Genomic DNA, 21,687 nt, shown 5'->3' with positions numbered 1-21,687 from the left:
AATCAACCACCAGCTCCCATTTACAATACTAAGTAAAAACATCTTCTGATGCAGCTTTAGCTTGCAAAGCTCAGCTACTTTTCCATTTGCATTTCAACTTGCAAGCTGTGTTTGTTTTCCCTCTATGCATTGCTGTGATGCAACTAGTCCATCATAGTCCACCCTGACAGAGAACAGCATGTTATGTAAAAAAGAAGAAAAAAAAATTCAGTGATTTCAATGCAATGTCTTTCATTTTGCGGTGAGTTTCATCTGCTAAAAGTCTGCACATAGACTCACTGGGGCTGTACCTGAATCAGTATTTGTGTAAAATAGTGCAGCAAAAAACAGTTTGACAAAGTCTAAGTCACATTGGGTGTTTCTTTATGGATTATTTGAATCATGGACATTTAAAAGGCAGCCCTGCAGATTTCTATCAAAGTCATTTCTGAAATACGTATGAATGCCAGGTGAAAGCACGGCCTCCAGTTTGACGCACCATTATCCTGCAGTTTAGAGCGAAGGATATCAGCAAGACAGATTTGGTTTTATTCCAACATATACATTTCGTAATAATAGTCCTCATATCTTCTGGTACTGCCAGAAGATATGAGGACTCTGCTCCCCTGCCCTGTTTTGCCCTGCTGAAGTTTCCCTGAGGCAAGGTACGTAACCCTCTGATGTTCCGGTATAGAGTATCTCCTGTGAATAGAGAATAGCTGAAATTGTGTTTACTGACACAGAAAGTCTTTTCTGAGCAAATAAAGGTAAGAAGATTAGCAACCTCTCCCTCCATCGCCCTAGTGCCATATTCGGAGAGAAATTAGACTGTAATGAAATATAATGCAAGAAAAACTCTCAGCTATTACACAGATAACATCTAATATTGTGAGCAAAACAAAAGGCAGAGCAGCATGTTTTCTGGCTAGTGGCTGTTATTTATTAAGGAACAACTCTGTCGTCCACCCATAACAGTCCCATCAGTAGCGGTGGAATCATCTGTGTCGAATACTGTTTAATGTTGTCTTATTTAATTGCACCATGATTACAGAAAATAAGTGTTCTGAACCAAAGCTTTACAGCAAAACCTTCCAAAAGCAGTCTTTTTCATGACCTAGCCAAAGCTCTCCGAGATACAGAAAAGATTCATGTGACAAACCGTAGCGATACATCATCTCCGGCTTGTGCACATAAACTGTAAACCAGTTTAAATGATACAGATCGCTACAAAATCATTCACTGCGAAAATGTGTTGTGTTTGCTGGTCAGAGGCATGTTGAATGGGAAGTCATTTCGTTGGTGTGTGTTGTCCAAGATTTGTTTGCCATATTGTCCTTGTTGTAACATGGGCAACAGAGAGAGGGATGAGCAGAGGGTGCGTGTGAACATTCTGCTGTGATTTAACTTTTCTCAAGAGTGACAAATGACAAGATTTAGGGAATTCGGTGGCCAGCTGTCATATCAGTCAGACGAGCCAGACAAGAAATGGCTATAAATGATTCATTGTCCCTGTTTGTTTGCCCGACGTACGGATGGACGGACGGACAGACGGAATAACCAAAACGAGTGAGACATGACTCCCCCTTACCACCATCCTATGTTGAAGTGTCTGTGTGGTGTGTGGTGTGTTTGTGTAGGTGGAGGAGTGGGTGGCAGTGCCACCCATTTTGCTCATCCATCTGGTTCACTTGTGCAATGACAGTCTGACATTTGCATTTAAAAAGAAGAGGGAAATGTTACCAGACTCGATTTGAATTGCTTTCTGCCCGATTCAAACCCCGCTCACATCTCACATTGTGTTGTTTTTCTTCAAAGCTACGCAGAGCAAATATTTCACTCACTCACATCACAACAAATAAAACCCCTCCCCACATGGATTTAGTACGATATGAGCGAGGAGCAGTGACATACGTACAGTGGGCAAATTTCCAAACCCGATTCTCTCTCCTGAGGCCCGCCCACTACATTATGTATATTTCTGCTTGATGTGAACAACAGCTAGCTGGAGAGCTTTTAATGCATTATTCAAGGTTAAACTTGGAATTAACTCAGTTACAATGAAATGGTCCCTTTTAGGTTCTGCATCAACAAAGTAACATCACTTAAGGAAAACCTTTAAAGGAATATAAGGATAACATGTAGCATGAATATGATCAAATAGCTTTTGATTTACTTCACGTTTGTTGTTGAAAAAGAACCAAGTGAGAAAAGAGGCAGCAGCCTTGGAAAGGATTTTGAGTGTATTAGTCCAGCTCGAGGCAACTCAAATCTCATCTCGTATTACTTTTTCATTTCTCGTCTATTTTGCGCCTGCCAGGTGGAACTTGTGGTTTTGATAATGATGATGTTGAAGTTTGTAATAAAGCATCTAGCATACAAATTTGTCCTGCCCGCATGGGCTTGCAAGATTTCAGAAATCAACAGACAAAAATGCATCACATATTAGGACACAAAAAGCCCTATAACTAAAAAAGCACAAGTTTCACATAAGTACATAATCAGATATGTATCGGTTAATCATTGTACAATAAACATTTTAAAGCAAAGGCAGCTGAGGGAAACATCACAACTAAACCACACATTAAGACCACTGACAAGTCTGGGTCAAATTTATTGGAGGCTCTCGGTTAACTTTTTGTATTTTAGCATCCAATTTTAGTGTACCAATTTCCGTTTCAATGCTGCCCAATTTTTCTATAACCAATTACTTAAGATCAGCTTTCTTATCTGTCCAAGGACCCATGCAAACCGTCCACTTCACTTAAGCGTTGGCTGAGTTTCCCTGTTTGCTTATCTCAAAGGAAATAGATGTCCTTCCAGTTGGTTGTTAACATAATGCTCACAGTGTAGACGTGGAAAGGAAGTTATCACAAATCATGAAGTTGTTCAGAAGTGGTCCAAAAACCAATACTGCAGATATTTCTTTGCAACAAAAAGTGTATATTTCAAATCAAATCTCGGCTGTCTCTGAGCCAGCCGTTTACTGGTCCACTTCTTATAACTTCTGGCATCTGAAGAGGGAAAGTGCTCCTACAGACGGTGCCAAATTGCACTTTGGATTGTGGCCAACGTACAGCAGTAGTTTAATAATCATGCAATAAAACGTGGGATTTCCACAGAGGCTACGTCTGTATTGTCACAACCCATATCGTGTTAAATCAATGGCGGCGGGGGGGGTTTGTTTTCTGTTGTTTCCCAACAGGGGTGGAACTGCTCGCTTTGTACAACCACCCGCCGGTCCGAGAGGGCCAGGTGAAGTACTACACTGTAAAGGTGCCACTGCGGGTTCAAAACTGTGATGAGGGGGTCAAAGGCGTGGAGGCCAACTGGCTGGATCACATGACCCAGCACTTCAACAACGGAGCCTCACTAGTCGATGGATACTTCCACCTGGGTAACGTGAACGGTAAGCCAGCGTCACTCACTGCTACTGAAAAAACACAGCGTTTTCCCAGGAAAAAAATGTGGGGCGAAATGTCTCATGAGGGAAAAAAAAAAACTCACTGCAATGTTAATACCACATATTCTGCCTCTCACACACACAATCAAGAAAGGGAGGTTTTTAATGTACGATTTAAACTTTGGTCATGGCTTCTTAGATTCTCCAGAATTGTTCCCTTTTACAGGTACTCAGACAATTACAGTTAATAAAACCTAAAATGATTGCCTTTTTTCCCCCTAAAAGTAAAAACTGTCAACATCAAGCAGAAGCCAAATTCATATTGACATCTACAAAATAATAAGCCAGGGGCAGTTAACGGTGCACCTAAGTCTGTGTGCCATTAATTATTCATTGGCTGGCATTCATTTTTCGCCAGGAAACAATCAGAACATGTATATGACTCTGATTATACTTTGACAGTGTCGGGAAGTGGTGCAATCCTTCAGGATTTTGTACAGCAAACTGGATGAGTGTGAATGCTGTGGTTATCACATATTTGAAATGTCCATTAAGTGATATTAAATTTCAATGAAGATGAGTCTGATGCATTTCAACGAACCCCTGGACTTTCTCTCTAGCGGGTAAACGTTTTCACTTATCCCCTGAAATATCTCAACATTTACCAGATGAGCTAACACTAGCGCCACCATGAAGTTGGCATTTGTGGCTTTAAATTAGACGTTTGACCAAACTACAATTTAAAAAAAGAGTTCAACGGAAAATTACATATAAACATATTTTCGTATTCTATTTTGCCTGCAAATGCTTCCAACGGGCTTCCGTGTCGCGTGAAATATAGACGTATGAAAATGGCTGGTGGATTTAATGCAAAAAAATAATAATTTATTGAATTTAATCAAATTTGAACAGTGGCTGATGTCATTGGCTTGTTAATCTTTACATTATTAGTTAATTTTCTATACTGGCCAGGGACACATTCATATGGTTTGATAAAGTACTTGTTGGACTTTAACTTATCGTTGCACTTAAAATAATAAAAAATAAAAATACATATCATTAGACTTACAAGAATGAGCGTAGCTGTGCTCAATTTAGGTCATCGGCCCGGCCCACTGCAGACAGGATTGAAACAGCGGCAGCTTTCAGCGACTTTAGAGTAAAAAATCGTTACAGTGTACACTGAGGTTAAAATGTGAACAGGTTAGCAGGACGGTCTGAAATGTTTTGCCCAGTCTTTTTCTGTACATTTTGTTGGTAAATGTGAGATGTTTGAGTCACACATGTCCCGTCTTCATATAAGAAACATTGAAATGAATTTGGCAACGTACGTGTGTTACGTCAACCCGTTCTCACTCCCACTTGGTCAGGGGCTCTCGGAGTCACATACTGACACAAAGTCTGGCACGTGGGACTTCTGGGATTGGTTGAAGCCCTTGGAATCTCTGGTTATTGGTCAAATTTGTTAAAAAATTGCAGTGATTGGTCAAAATTGCGAGTCGCACCAAATTCACAATAACTGGTTGAATTTGCGTGAATTGTTGCGATTGTGACATCGCAAAAATCCTGGAGGCATTGATATATACAAAGACACCTGGTTAACATCAGCATATCACTGTGATGACATTTGGTATTTGCACCTATAAACTATTTTATTGCAATTATAAGGCTGGATGAAAACCTGGCTAACATTAGAAGTTGGTCAGTCTTCCACAATGGCTTCTCATGCCAAGTCCACAGACTGTTAGCAAACTGTTAGCACTCTAAATTTCTGGAGGATTTAAGGTAAATTTAGATACTAGTGTTTTACAAGTGGTGGAAAGTCTGTTTTTACCAGTGTGCTGTATGGCTGACATACTGATTATCTCTTTATGGAGGATGCTTTAGAAGATGCAGTTTATGGAGCTGTCTGGTGTTCTCTTTTAAACTATTTCCTGTTTGGGTTTTCCTCTTCCATCAGACCCTGGCGGCTCTGTGCTTCGCTCTGACACTAGAGAAATCAGCCAGCCAGAGTAAATAAGAGTCATAATTCATTAGTCTGGGAAAGTGAACGCCTCAGCAACTCTGAAACATAGATAATTAACCTGATAACAAAGTAGTGCCTCCTTGCATATTTTATGTCCTGAGAATGAAGTGATAAAGTGTTTTATTATGATTCAATTTTTTCTGCTTATTAGGGTCCTCTAACATATTTTGCATTTTTCATGCACTCATGAACAGTGAAATTACTGGGTAGAATTGAAAGCAGATCAGCTGCATCATGAAACTGTCTCTGTCTGACTTATAGGACTGAACTCAGGCTTTAGACTCAGCCACTTTAGAAAACAGACAACTTTACAGAGATGAATGCTGTACTTTGTGGATTTTGGTCTCTTGAGAGTAGCTGGCAGTATGACATCAAAGCGGCATCCCGTGTGTTGTTAGCAGCTAATTGCATCAAACTGCCGTGCAGCTCGGCTTTAGAATTAGTATCCCTTCTCGTTGTTTCCAGATTTAGCAACTTCTTTGAGATAAGCTTAATTTTTCATTCAATTCATGATGAGACGCTCGACACGATGCAAGAGACCATCTCCACTTCATAAACATCAAGGACATGTTTGACAGTAAAACAGCACTCTAAAGGACATGGACTGACAGAGACGGACGCTAGCAGTTGGATGGGTGATCCTTGTGACAGTGACAGCATTGTTTTAAGATACAGCGTGCTTCAGCTTTTATGTAATGACAAATACACAGAGACTGATCTTCTGCCCTGTTGTTTTTACTTTCATCCCATTGTACTAATATTGTTTTTACATTATTTATCTCTTAGAGGGAGTATTGCTGAGCCTGTCTGCTTTTTATTATGGATGGCAATGGTCGCTCAGTCCACCTCTTTGCCTCAGACTAAAATATTTTAACATCTGTTGAAAAGATTGCGGTTAAATTTGTTGCTGATATCAATTGTGCCAGGAGGGTGAATACTAACGCTTTTTGTTATCCTCTGACTTTTCCTCTGGAAGCACCAGGGGGTTGATATTTGTGGTTTTGAGTGAAATGTTGCCACACCCATCATAGCCATGAAAGTACAGATATCCATGTGGCCCTCAAGAAGAACTGTAATAATCTTTGATAATCCTTTCCTTTTTGTCCATTGCTATCATGAGGTAAAAATTGTCCCAAGACTTTGGTTTATGAACAAATATCTGTACCTGGCCTGTTAAACTTGCTAAACATCAGCATGTTATTTTGAGCATGTTAGCATGCTGACGTTAGCATTTAGCTCAAAGCACCACAAAGCGCAACTGTGTCCAAATACTGACTCAAAGAGCCGCAGAGCTGCTAGCATGGCTGTACTCTTACCCCTGATTTCCACCAACTGCGGATCCGCTCCGGAACGGTGGCAGAGTCAATAGGTTTCCATTAAGTCAATGTGTGTATTTTCACTGGCTGCGGAACGGCTGTGTTCTGACTCATCCCAGCCCGCAGCCCTCGGGAGCAGATACGCAGAGCTTCTATTTTTGTCGGATGGCGGAGAGCTCCGCAGCAATTTAGCACAGGACAGAATGTGCGGGTCAGGAAGCCGAGCACAAAAACAAATTAAAACATTTGGTTAATTTTCAAAATAAAACCATATTGTCCAGTCTTTTATTCTCTGTAAAGTGACCTTGAGTGATTAGAAAGGCGCTGTTGAATAAAATTTATTATTATTATTAATATTATTATATTTCCCTGCGCTACACATTGAAAATGTCATAATGGGCGGAGACAGGCCTGGTCAACAGGTCAGAGATTTTTTGGTTCTGTTTATAGAAACGACATCCTGTTGATTTTGCATCAATCATTGTACCATATACAATAAAGATCTATTTTAGTGCCTATTTTTAAACACTGTTTTTACTGTGACTCAATAGTAACCACTAAAAACAATAAATGAACCATACATTAACTATTATTCATAATGGCGGTATTGTTATGCTAAGCCCATGATTCCGTAATTGATTGAAATTGAGTGATTGAAATGATTCATGCAGCTCTGTACATCTGATGCCTACATTCCAAGTAGTAACAGGATTTATAACCAACAATGAAAGAGCTGCATACCCTAATCATGTGGGGTGATGGGGGGGATGGACAATGTGACTAAAAATGAGAAAAAATGTTGATTGTTGTTGTTCATATTGAGGATTGTCGACATACTGTACAGTTAATTGATTACCTGCCTTTTGTTTTAGCATGTGCATTACTGGTCATATTCCTGCAGTCAGTGTGCGACTCGCCTATTCCTAAATACTGTGCTACCTTTCTATCTATTCTATTCTGTCTATGTCTCTGACAGTCTTCTGTTTGGCATGGTCCAGAGGGATGCACATTTGCACACAAAAACGCACTGTGTCCCTAAGCTCCATCAAAAGATGGGTTTCCATGGTGAAGCTGGATGAGAAAACATTAGGCGGCATTGTTTGCATATGTGTGTGTGTGTGTGTGTGTGCGTGCGTCTGACAGACCGCTCAGAAGGCGAATGTCCTGTCTGGTGTGTGGAGACCTCGCCTGAGCCACAGGGCAGGATATTCTAGCACTATTGAATTTACAGACCCTAAGCTGCACGCAGGCCCCACTGTCATAAGACATGCATTAACCATTTATACAAACTGTTGCACTGCCTGCAAACACACACACACACATGCACAGTAGGGCTACATGCAGCCACATTTACCTTCAAAGACACACACACATACACCCATTTACACACACATGCACAAACACAAAACGCACGCAAGTTCACACTCCCTCCCTGGAGTTGGAAGCAGTACGGGGGGGGTGAGTTTTTTTGATGAAGAAGTGACAGTAGCAGTGTTGACGGAGAGTTTTCCTTTGTTACTTGTATAGCTTAAGCTTTCTCCAGAGCTACAATGAGGATTTGTAGTTCGGTTGTGAGACATTGAGCTATTCATGTGCATGACAGTCAGCCCTCACTGGTTTCTAAATTTGGGCAATGCCAATGGAGGAAGAGAAAAAAATGGTATGGAGAGAGAAAGCAAGAGAGATTCAAAGAATATGAAATTCCATTTATTTTTTTTCTGTGAGAAGAAATTCTGGGAAGGGAAACCACGTGCAAGTGTTTCTCTGAGACATGCGTTGAGGAGAGGTGGTATCAGAACGGCAATGTTAATGCATGTGTGCGTCATCTTACAGTGTCTGCATAGCTACAGGATGCACACACATTTCTAAATAAAGGCTTTGACAATACAGCATGTGTCTCTTCCACCTCTGAGTTACAGTCAGAAGACAGGTTCTACTCCTGTGTTCACTCAGCACTGGTAGTTCAAACCATAAAGTTCAGTGTGTTTGGGGCATATGAGTAAATTGCAAATGCACTCAGGTGGTTAAACTTAAACATCTCATAAGCTTGGAAAAAATTGTTCGGAGTAAGAACGCAAGCCAAATCAACTTCAGGAATTACTGTGGTTTTGCTGGGCTAATCATGAGCATCCACTATCACACAAACCTATTAAATAGAAGTCATGTTCACAGTTGCAGGCCTTAAATTAATGACAGTGAAGTGGTGCCATTTGAGATTCTCATAAGCACTGTGATAATCCCTATACATCAGTACCTCAGCAGGCACAAGTCCAACAATGGTTTTTGACGGTGTTGAGAATCGTTAACAATTGTGGATGATCCACAATTGTTGACGATTCTCCATTTTGTTTTGTTTAACACTGAAAGACAACCCTCTGTGTCTAGTGAAGGAAACAATTGCTCCTGCATACACTTTAGTCACAAAAAGTAGTAGTTATCTTGAAGTTTGACCTAGTTAAAAATGTAAAAAGTTGAATGCGTAATTGCCGGTGCATGTAATTCCCAGAGTGGATAGAGGATAAATCCCTTCCACAGTTCTAAGAAAGCAAATTTCTCACCCTCAACCTCTCTCTCTCTCTCTCTGCACGTGGCTGGGCTCATACAACATAAGAACATAGCTGTAACTTAGTGGAAAATAGAAATGAATGAATATTAATACATAATAAATACAGTGAAAATTGCTTGCCAACCAAAAGTTTTCCACCCCTGTGTCGTATTCAGACCAAAACAAACAGATTTTACATTTGGAAACACCCCCAGGTATCCAATTCCTATGTTCCATCTCTACCAGCTAAAGTCCGCCTGGTAACGAGCCTGTCAGCTGCTAAACCTTTGGCTCAGCAGGGAACAGCCACATCCAATCCACACATTAGACACCCTGGTCTCTGTTTCTTTTTCTCTGTGTGTCCCTCTCTTCGGATGTCCACTCATCCTGTTTGAAATATAGATAAGCTGTCAGCGGCCTGTCTGCAGCTCTCTGAGGCAGCACCTGGCAACACATGTTTAAATCATGTCAGCAGACATGACCTCTTTCCGGCTCGGCAGCGGGCCGCTGGACTTGAACACATCTGTTGATCTAAGGCGCATGGACTTGTGAGCACAAAAATAAACATGTTGTCTATGTTTTATGGGAGTACGTAATATGTAATTATACTAAGTACGTATAGAAATTCATGAATATGTAGTGTATGATTCTTTTTTAATTATTCAACCAGTAAAAACATGGGTTGTTTTAAAGGATGTCTGCCTTGTAAGTTAACCATTGAACCCCCATGAAGGCAGTTACGCAGTGAACCTGAAAAACACTATCCCACCAAAAAGAATTTAAATGTCCATAGACACGTTTCGAAACACACCTGCAACATGAGATACTTCTCCACTGTAGATCTGTATGTTCAACATGCTCCAAATTATTGTTAAAACCTCAATAAAAACACCTTTAAAAACAGCTTTTTCAAAGTTTTTGAAACTCAACAGATTATGTTTTATGTCCAGGCAGTCCCCAAGGCCTAACGAACAAAGCACTAAAAAAGGATATTATATAACATTACACTACAGAGGCTCGGATGAGCTTGAGGACACAAAGAATTGTGTCTGCTTCGCACCCCAGCTGTCTGCTGGACACCAGCGTCTGCAGACAGCTAATTTCATGGTTTTGGCTCAAAGTTTGGATAGACCTCCATGCTCACTCGCAAGTCCCAGTCAAATTTCTAATAATAATTTTAATAAAGTTGCTTTGCATAAAATTGAAACCAGGTCAATTTTCATTGTGGCAGAACAATGAATATCTTTCCTTTAGTAACAACCCAATGTTCTAACTGGTTATTTAAAGGACCATGCAAGTGTTTTTGCAGGTTTTAGCTACTTAAAACACAACAGAGCAGTTTGTTGTAGTTAGTTTCATGTTTGCTGGAATTAGAGCTATTAGAGCTACTTTTTTAACAATCAATTACATAATTTAAGTCCTTTCTGAGGATTTGCTGGTTGTCCTTGTCTCAACATGACAGTTAATTAAATCTGTTTTTTGTTTTGGACCACTGCTTGGAGAGATCAAAACATACGAAGGCATCACCTTGAGCTTTTGGAAATTATAAATATGTGCACTTTTCTGATGTTTTATAGTCCAAAATAGTATATAGTCCAAACAATCGAGAAAATAATCCATGGATTAATCAAGAATCAAAATAATTATTAGTTGCCACACTAGCTGGAATAATAACTAATTCCGAGGTGATACACAGCTTCATGGGAACAACTCCATGTATACCTTCCCTGCCAATTCCTCATTTGAAACACTGTGTGCTAGAAATACATGTGCAACAGCAGGTTTGCAAAACTTGTTCATGAATATTAGGAACAAACTGCTTCCAAACTAACTTGATATGTGCAGCCAAAGACCTCCCGTCTCCATTCAAACACCCACACATATCAAAGACTACTACAAACTTAACACTTTAAGTTTCAGTCTCTGTTTGTCAGCGTGTTGTACGCACACTGGGTGTCTGTTGGTGATCCTTTCATTTGTCATTTTAGGTGCTGATTTTCAGCTGCTGTGTGTCACCGGGTGTCACTTGCTGTGACCCTGCCACTTGAGATATCTGACTCTCCCCCTCCATCTGCATCTGTGTCATTCAGTCTCAAAGCTGTCACTCCCTGCTTTTAGTGACACTATTGGCATGCCTCACCCTGTGACCTAGAGCGTGTAAAGTCACGGGGAATGGAGAGCAATGTTACTGAGGTTGCACGGTGGTTTTTGCAAGTGTAAACAACTTATTCTCAGTTGGCCCGCTGGCTGCTCGGCTCAGCTCTCAGTCAATAGGTGCAAGATAATGTTTATTCGTGCACGCAACCGGTGCATTCCCCTGACGGACTCGCCGCCCCGAGCAATCAGCTACTTCTCATCCACTTTCCCTCATTCTCCCTCTCTCTCTCTCCTCTGCTCAGCCTCTGTCTGCATTATCACCAGAGACAGGATGCTCCCTCTAGAGCAGCGAGACAGAAACCCTGTGTCGATCTCTCTCGAGTGATCCCTGTCGCGCCAGGAGGGGACCCATGGTGGGCCTTGGCGCCTCACATTTTCTGAAAATGCTTCTTTCCAATTATATGCCAAGGGCTGACGAATGAGAAAGAGAAGCCATGGACTGGGGGAGGAATTAAGTGATGGAGGGAGTGGAGGAAGAGAAAAGGCAAATGGGTGGATGGGGTGAACAACGACAATGTCTGTATTTGAGAGAATAGATGTCTGAGAGATGTCTTCAGTTGAGCGTGCACGGGTCCTAAATAGGTCTTCAGGGAGGGAGAAAAAAGAGCCTGTCATCCCTCCACTCCATCTCCCCTACTGTCTTGCTCACTCCCTCCATCTCTGTCCATGGGCTCTCCAGCCGCCTCCTATCCCCCTATTATTAGGACCCAGTAATGAAATGTGGAGTGTCTGGTATTGGTGCCTGGGCCCCAGCAAACTGCATTAGTGTGTAAATGGTGTGGGAGTAATGAGAAAGCACTCAGGCCAGCCGGGAAGACTGGACTATGGGGCGGGTATTGTGTCCATGTGCGCAATTGGGTGTGCATGTAATGTGCACGTGTATCAAATGAATAACAAGAGACGTTGGGTGGAGAAGGGTCCTGGCTCATGGGGGACGGAGTGGTGTTTCTGTCTCGGATGCCAATCCTGCGATTGTTAGCTTCCAACAGAAGAGAAGCTTGGAATATCTATTTGGTCAGCAGCACACAATCTCACTAGTGGCCTAAAGCATCAACGTCAATGTCTTCATCTAGCTTTTTTAAGGTGAATTATGCAGGCTTAGCAACAGTATTTAGGCTTTAATGCTTTGTGGACTCATTAAATCAGTGGCTATTTTGCCATGGCTAAAATCTTTATCTTTATTAAAGCAGTGGCTCTCAGTCCTGATCCTCTGAATCCTATCAGCTATTGCACTCACCTTGTTTCACAGCTGTAATTAGCCTTTGTTTAGCTGTCGAGCATGAAAACCAGCAGGGCTCCAGGTCCTGAAAAACACTGATGTAGCGCATAATGTCTCCTCTTCTTTTTTAACATCCCAGAAGGGGAATACCTGCTCTTTTCTTTTACACTGTCACCTTGCATAATGTGTAAGTGCACATTGCTCATACAAATGGCCCACACCACTGGCTATGTAATAAAGGGTTGTGCGTGAATGTGGCTGAGTGATATCATTCCATTTCCTCTGGCCTGGAGGGCCTAAAAGGAGCCGCAGAGACAAGACAGGCACGCTCCATCCAGTAAATTCTCTTTTCACAGCTTGGTTTTCTTTCTTCTCCTCTGCAGATATGCTGCCTAAGTCGGTGGAAAGTGTCTTCATCTTCCAGGAGGCGAGCGAGGGCGAGCCGACCGAGGCAACCCAGACATACGATGCCATTGTGGTAGAGCAATGGACTGTCATTAATGTGAGTGGAGAGATTTTTCTTTTCCTTTTCACAGTTTCACAGGTTTTGTGCTCTTGTCTAAAACTTTGAATACAAATATTCTGCTTTTCAAATTTAATGATTTCAGGCTATTTGCAGCAGCTTAGTATCCAAGGAATTAGACATCCAAATTACTTGATGATTATACACATCAGGATTCACATTCAATGCTGGGAACTAGAGTGACCTATATGGGTGGGAGGGTAAGTGTGTAACTCTGTCCCACCACTACAGACCTGAAGTCAACATTTGCCATATTTTGATATAGCCCTGGCCTATTAATGATAAAACCTTAACATGTGAGAGGAATGCAGATGCTTCCAACTATGCACAAGGGCTCACTGAATGGATGGATGAGAATTAAAATGAATCAGAAGCTATGGCCTTCGCAGTCACCACATCTCTTAAGCCAATTGAACATGTTTTTGAAATTTTGTGTCAGGGCTTTCCACCACATCAAAACACCACATGAGCGAATATTTTTCAAAAGAATAATGTTTCAGTAGAGGTTCAGAGACTTATGCCAAGGGCCGTTGAAGTTGTTCTGAAGGCATGTAGCAGCCCAAGACCTTACTAGGACTCTTTAAAACATGTCCTCAATTTTTCACCAATCAGCAAAAAACATTCCTATTGATATTCAACAATATAGTTAAGCCAGATTGCCTAGCCCTGTTTAGGGCACATCCTCCTAAAAGGTCCGGTCATCTTGCATTGAAATCAGTTGTCACTCAGATATTGTGCCCTTCCTCTCCCTCTTTACTCTATAGCCAACCTTTCCCCCAACAACCCCAAAGGCAAATCTGGAAAATCTCAATTTATGGGACATGTGTCGCGGTCGCTTTTCTTATCGGGAGAAAACAAACCCTTATCTGCCCATCGATTAGCGTCTCTCCTCAGCACAACTTCCAAGTTTGAAATTGATTTCTGTCTAGAGTTGAAGGGTTTGCGGCCATTTCATTGCTTTGCACCCGTATGGGTGTATGTGTACACATGTTTGTGCATGCAGCTGTATGTGCATGCGTTTGTGCGAATGATTTGGGTTTTGTGTGTCTGTATGTGTTTGCCGATACTATCTCTGTAATTGAATTTAGACTTTTTTGCGGCCCGTGGCTGTCCAAGTGTGAAAGGACAATTTTGTCCCCCAAATGTGGCTCTTTGATTGTCCATCCTAGTACTGATGGCCACATGTGCCAATAAAAAGACTCCTGCAGTTGTCTGGTGGCAGCAGGAGAGCCTCCCCTCCTCTGAGATGGATGGTAATACTGTTACAGCCTAATGGATTTCAAGGCTTCCTCAGAAGCGTCAACAGTGAACAACGCCGAGCCGACACCCAGTGCTCCAGGCGATCCAATCAACTGTTCCACTGGGACTTTATCAAAAACTGTTTCACCCGAGCAATCTGCACCATGCCAAATCAGATTGACAACACACTCCTTCACAAAGGGCGATCAGGGCCTCACATCATCTCCATTCATTGTGATAACTGCCTAAAATTGATATGCAAACTATCCTCACAGCTCATTATTGTTTCAGTGCCGGGATAATTACAATGAAAAATAAGGCAGACTATTGATAGCGAGGTTGTTGTTTTTTTCTTGTTCTTTATATACGACAATTTTTATTTTTTTCCTAGTGCTTTACAGTTTTATTTATCCAAAGGTGGTTGGATGTATGAAGCTCAGAGAAGAAGAGGAAAACAAGCAGTTTCCCTGAAAACAAGCAAATCACTTATATTGTTGTCAAGTGCTAACTATTGTCTCAGTGACAGTGTTTTTTTTTTTTACATTTATGAATGAGTAATAACTATTCAGAGGATTTGCATGTGAAAAGTCTTGAGTTTCTAATGGCATCAAACCTAATACTGAATATAGACGTACAATTGCTGTTTATAATACTGATATTTTAAAGTTATTTTATTTTCAATGAGTTCTTAAATGTGTGATGTGTGGAGGCTTTGGAGTGGTTTTAAAAAGGCACCTGAGAAGGGTGCCCGGAAAGCTCAGCTGGTAGAGCAGGCGCCCATATGTAGAGGTTTACTCCTAAACAAATCACTGAAAAAAATTAAAGTAGAAAAACTAGAAAAATAAATGTCAAACTGACAAATTAAGTTGTGAGTGCTATGGAAACGGTTTCTACTAAATGACAGCAGAACACAGCCTGAATGTAACCGGCAAAAAAAATAAAAAAAATCAGTAAATGACAAGCAACGGAAATACGCATATACAGAGTGTTCAATATGTGAAAGGCTGCATATATTCTGCATAAAAATGCCATCAGTGCTAAAGAGTGGATACAGACATTTATTATAGCTTCACCATGAAAAGCAAAACAACACAGAGTTTTGACAGATGTTCTTCTGAATACATTTGAAGATGCAGCAGTTTTATGAACAGGACAATGACCTGAACAGGAACCACGTGGAGTGGTGAAGTGCTCCAAATGAATCAAGGGTCTGTGCTATGGAACTCCAATCAGGACCAGCTTTGCATCTCTTGTGTCCTATTGGGAAAATCAATACAGAAGCTGCCTTGACACTAATGTACTAAAAGCTCTCTTTCCTTTTACAGAGTTTTAAAGGCGCAATAACCAAGCAAAACATGTCCTCCTTTAGACCTCAGCTAGGTTTGGTCTTAATACGTTGGCTCAAGCTGCTGATTTTTTTTAATCAATTGGGACAACGTGCATTAGCGGGAGGGTGTTGTTTCAGTTTTTCTGTACCCAGATAAAACAGTGAAGTAGCACCAGAGGCACAAAAATATCCATTTATGTGTGTTATATTAAAAGATGAACTGATATTAACCAGAGTACAGCTGACGTCTAGTGGAGATTGCGGTTTCTTAGAAGCTTCTCATCCTCTCTTATGAATATGTTGTTTAAAGCACCATTATCCACTTCAACTCTGCCAGACACAGCTTTGGTCCATAACGACAAATCTATGTTGGGGAAAGTGCAGTATTTAAAATTCTCAAAATAAAATTTACATTTTACAAATATATTAAACATATCATGCTGAAGGGGAAATGTTTATTTGATTATGCACTGTCATGTAGAATACTTCCATCTGATTGAATGGTGCAGTCTTCACAAACATCTAATCTCCTGGTTTAATATTGTACTCAGTACTTCAAAGAACTCTTTGCGTTTACCGGACCTCTGTGGCCTGCTACTCATTTCTGCTTGAGGCTACAATACATAACGTACTGAAAACTGTATGTGTTCCGGTTGCACTGTGGAGAATGTAGGCGCCAGAATTTGTCAAGGAAGAAGAATGTGTAAAACAAAAGAGATGATATATCTAATTTTTTATCATTTTTTAAAAACTGTGTCCATTGTGAGACGGACAGTGTTATAGGACAATGTGTGCAATAGGCACGCAAGCATTTTAGTATTGCATCTCCATATACTTCCGTTGGGAGACAAATTAAAGTTAGATATTGGGACATTCAGTCACTTGTATGGGTCGAGCTTCAAAATGCTGAATCCTTAATTTCTTGGGATGCAACCATGCCTCATTTTCAAGCCCCATGCCCACAGTGTGTTATACATATTTTCTATTAAAAAGTCCAAAATTAGATTACTTAAATTTTCTCAGAAAGCTCCCCCAGCGCCATGGAGGACATTTACAAAAATATTTTACAGGTTGTGTGGTACTCCCAACAACTAGTAAATTGACTTTGACATGTAATTTTGGTGAAGTGCCCCCAAGAGGAAAATCAGGGATAAAGAAGTTCAATTTACAGCTAGTGTATTTAGCCATCTTTTTGTAAAAGATCATCCCTAAAGGATCAATTTACCCACATTCCTAAAGAGTTTATACCTAGCTCTGGGTGAATACTTGATTTTGATTGGCTGCATGGTGTTCATTAAAATGTGTTAGTTAGGGTTGGGCATTGTACATTTGAACAATTCTGATTCCAATTCAGATCCTTCCGATTACGATTGTAATCGATTTTCTATTCCAATTTTTGCGGGGTGGAGTGAAACAGGTCACATGCTTATTTCACAGAGGAAAGTTTTATTTGGATTCAATGGTGATTTACAGTTTTACCAGACTTTTTTTAACGAAAAATTAGAGCACCGCTTACTGTGTTCCATGGCTGCAACCCAACAAGCACCAGGAAGTACGCTACGAAAACCAAAATTTGGAGCCGATGTTAGGATTCAAAATCAAATTTTTTAAACAATTTGAAGTTGGAACCGGTTCTCAGACCAGGTGAAATATTAACCTAAATCTTTTGCATCATATAAATTCAACTATGAAGATACAATTTGCCTGTTCCCAGCATTAGCACAACAGTTTGCGATTGTTAGCTTTTTATCTGTGACAATATAAGCTAAACGTAACGTCTCTTTTACTCAAAAAATTGTCTAATGTCAAAGTGGAAATCAAGAGAATAGTGGCAGCGCCACACCAGTTTCAGAACAAGATGCATTTCAGTGTCAGTCCAAATTACGCACAATAAGCAGTTTGAACTCATTGATGTAATGCCATTTATATAAGTCTTGGTACACTCAGTGAAACTGAGTCCAGCACGAGGCAGATCCGTAGGACTACAGTAACAGAGACATGTGCAAAAGGAAGACAGTCAAGATGGCCCCGTGTTGGGTGGACCAGGTACACATTGTTCACTTAATAGCCTAAAAATCATCCATGGGATCAATTACGCATCTCATGAGTTTGCCCACCCCCACAGGGTTTATCCTGGGGAGATGGATCAGTGTGTCCTGCCTCCTGTGCGCCATGGATACAACTACTAACTGTTCCCAGCATTAGCAACACTTTTCTGAAGGTTAGCTTATTACCTGTGACGATATATGCTAAATGTAACGTCTCTTTCACATTAGCAAGTGACTGACCTATTTTGGTGCGTTTTGAGATGCCTGATGAAGTTCAACTTTGTTTATCCGGCATCATTTCTCTTGGAGCCACACACCTTGCATGTAGCTGTTCGTTTATTGCTATTGTTTACAAAGTTATAGAAAGCAAAACTAATGACAAAAGACATAACTCCGGGAGGACTTGGTGTTGCCATCCTGAATGCATTTTTTTATATGTGAGTGCGCACACATAAGGCACACGTTTACGTTGCACATTGTGGTAAAGGGTAGGAGACATGCAGCTCATCATACGTTATGCGCCAATAAAAGAAAATAGAAAGACATGAATGAATTTAGATTTTAAAAGCAATAACTGCATGAAAACAAGCTTGTAGACAAGCCTCAAAGCTCAAGTCAGTCTTTTGGGTCAAGTCGCAAGTCAAGTCTGGAGTCAGCTGTTTGTGCGATTTAAATGCGACTTGAGTGCCCATCTCTGGTTGGTATCACATAAGAGATCTCACATCCCTTTCGCTCAACTCACTACTGCAGGTTGCGTCCAGTAGTGTACATGAATTATCATTTGTTCGTGAAAATCTGGATATTGATTTGGGGACAATGACAGGGCTGTATAGCTAGCTAGTTTTTAACCACACTGTCAAATAGCATTTACTGTTTGTAAACCATATCCTTTGAATCTTGCCAGCATAACGTTTCTGCTTCAAAGCTGAGCCAAAGGGTTCTATTAGCGGGGCTGCCTGGAAATAACTCCCGTTGCCAAGTTGTATCTAAGGTCCATTCGATTTATTGGAGCAGTGCTCAACATTTGCATTGCATTGGAACGTATGGGATGGTAATGACTATTCCAGGTATTAGTCAAACCCTCAGGTCTTACTATCGAAACAGTTATTTAAATTATAATTGAATTGTCTAAAAATAATAATACATTTTTAATTTTTCTTTGGCAAATGGCCATTGTATAATCGGGATAAAGCCCTTTGCCATGTCCATAATCAGGAATTAATGGACTCCCATTGTGCATTAATTCCTGATAATGAACACCTCGCCAGGCAATATCCCTTACACTTTTCCAGCCATGCACATAATCTTAGTGTGTTGAGTGCTGTCTTCTCCATAAAAAGAAGGTGAATGAAAAAGTCTATTCACCTCCGTTTCAGGGTGGCAGCACAAATCTCCAAACCTCCATTCTGTAAGGCCACTGGAGGTAAATGAAAAACTTTTTTGTTCCTGGCCCTCTGACATATTCCTTACATGGGTGTTTGTTACACTAATTAGGTACAGCAGAGACGTAGTTAGGCTTTGCTACTGAACCTATAAACCTGCAGGAAAATGATGGCACTGCTTTATGTTTAACTAGAAAAATGAGCGCAGATAGCAAGACAGATTGCAAAGTAGCTCCCTCAATACCACAAGAAAGCAGTGCTTATGGGTACTATTAGCTATAACATTTAAAATACTGTAACTGTTGTTTTATGAGTTTGGTGTTCAGAAAATGATTTACAGTTAGAATCTAAAGGCAGATTTAATAAAGGAGCTGAGCATGCTTTATTTTCTCAAGATTTACAGCTTTGTGAGCGTACAACGTCACACAACACAATTTTAGATATCATAGCATATGACTGTCAGTGTTATGCATGCGTGTGCATGTGAAGTATATATGTGTGCCCAAGTAAAGTATCCATGTATGCGCAAGTGAAGTATATATGTACTGTATGTGCAAGTAAAGGATTCAATTCTGGTTTAGGAAGCTTTTCATACACTCCTTGATCTTGACAGCATGTAATCCAATAGACAAACTAGAAAAGCTGCAACAAGAGTTAAGAGAGTGCTTTTCTGTGGAAAGACACCTTAAAAGTTAATATCAGTGGAGTTCAAATTTAAGAAATGGCAGTCCAAAGTCAAAGCAAGTGAAAGGAGCTTAACAGCACTGACATTGTTGTCACTCATTCCAAGAATGCACTTGCATGCTCAGCTTTTAAGAGCAGCAGAAGGGCCCCACATCACAGCATTGGTATGGCAGGGAAGAGGCTTTGAAGAAATAGTTTTACAGTTTTAGACATAGACAAGGGCACTTCAGTCTTACACAAACACACACACACACACACACACACACACGTGAACATATTGCGTGTGTTCAGTCAAATTCACACAAAAGCCACTGGATACAGAGTGTGTACTTCTGGGTTCGCAGAATCACTTCAGTGGTTGATGCAAAGAACACAGGATGCAGATTTGTTTGTTTTTTTTCTGTAACATGAAGCCTGGTGCTTTTACAACACAGAATATTGTTTCTCATCTGCTCTGTGTGTGCATGCTGTGACCTGCAATGTTGTGCAGAGAGCTGATCGAGCGTGTATCGCCTGTCCATGATAACTCTATTGTCTCTGACTGAGGTGAGAGGAGAGGTGACCTAGATAGAAGGAGAGTAATTGGCACTGTCCTTGCAAGTGAGAGATCGCGCCCACTCTGTCACACAATGTGACGATGGCACTGAGAGATCCCGGGCAGAGGGAGAGGCTTTGGTTTATAGGGTGTAGTTGTTTATCAGGTGTGGCTCTGTGAGATATTAGAAACAAATATATGCTTAGCACTGGTGAAAGGTATTTACTAAAATACTGTAGTTAAGTTCAATTTTTAGATATGTGATTGTTTCTATTTTTTGCTACTTTGTACTTCTACTAGATTTCTAGATGGAAAATCATAAACAGCTATTGTTACTAGTTACATTTTAGATCAAGATTTTACATTAAAAAAACTATGATAAGATGATTTAATACTGTACCTTGAGTTTTTGGCTTATGACCCATTACAAAAAAGCAATGTGAAGTTTGAGTTCCTTTCAGATATCTACAAGTTATTAGCAGTTCACCAAAGAGACATTTCCACATCCAAACACATCAGATGGTTTAATTAAATAACTGTTTGAGGCCCAAAGAGGTCACATTTATCTAAATACATTGATTTTACAAAAAAAGGAGCACCATCGATTATAGAAAAGTCCAATCATCACACTGCCCTCAGATTTATCTTGTGACCCTTTAACGGTTGATAACCACAAGACCATCCACACGCTGCAGAGCTAGTCCACATAGCATGCCGGGATGGGAGAAAACCGTGCTTTGGTTTACTGGCATTTCTGTAAACCAATAACAATCGTCGTAGGCTAAGCGCCACATGGAGCAGCTGTAAAATAATGGCGCAAGGGAATAGTCAGATTTAACAGATAGTCTAGCTAGCTGTCTCAATTTACCCAGCAGAGATCCGAGGACCAGTCAACCACAGTCCTCATAAATCCACCAGAGTTCACAATTCCAACACAGAGAAAGCAGAAGGAAATGGACATCGGCAAAAAGACATGCATCCGGTGGAATTTCCAGTGGCACTGGAGCAATCCTGTGGAATGTCAAGGATATGGACTACCACAAGACCAGACTAACCTGACTGTATATAAAGTAGTAAAAAAATAGCTCCACCTCGACCAGTTAAAACAATAGAACACTGCTTACGTATCAGTAAAATCTAATAATACATCAGTCAAAGGGGCCATTTAGGTGCATTTTGCTGATGATACTTAGGCCTACATGCTGGTACCAGGCTAAAGGGACATCAGAGACGAACAGGGCCACGTTCAGCCCCGACAAAATGTAGAAACACATTTTTTTTTAAACAGGGGTCCGTTGAACATCCTG

At 40.7% G+C, this 21,687-nt stretch overlaps 1 protein-coding gene across 1 annotated transcript in view; it reads left to right on the top strand.

Annotated features, from left to right (window-relative positions):
- Positions 1-21,687, top strand: part of rftn1b (raftlin, lipid raft linker 1b) — a 113,012-nt gene that overhangs the window by 74,322 nt on the left and 17,003 nt on the right. Inside the window, exons 6-7 of the mRNA XM_032518106.1 lie at positions 3,182-3,385; positions 13,026-13,144. Coding sequence (XP_032373997.1) covers positions 3,182-3,385; positions 13,026-13,144 — 323 coding nt within the window. The remainder of the gene's footprint in view (positions 1-3,181; positions 3,386-13,025; positions 13,145-21,687) is intronic.

Source organism: Etheostoma spectabile, chromosome 6 (genome assembly GCF_008692095.1).
Source record: "Etheostoma spectabile isolate EspeVRDwgs_2016 chromosome 6, UIUC_Espe_1.0, whole genome shotgun sequence".
NCBI lineage: Eukaryota > Metazoa > Chordata > Actinopteri > Perciformes > Percidae > Etheostoma > Etheostoma spectabile.
The sequence above is the reverse complement of the archived record's forward strand: the minus strand, read 5'-3'. Positions and strand labels throughout refer to the sequence as shown.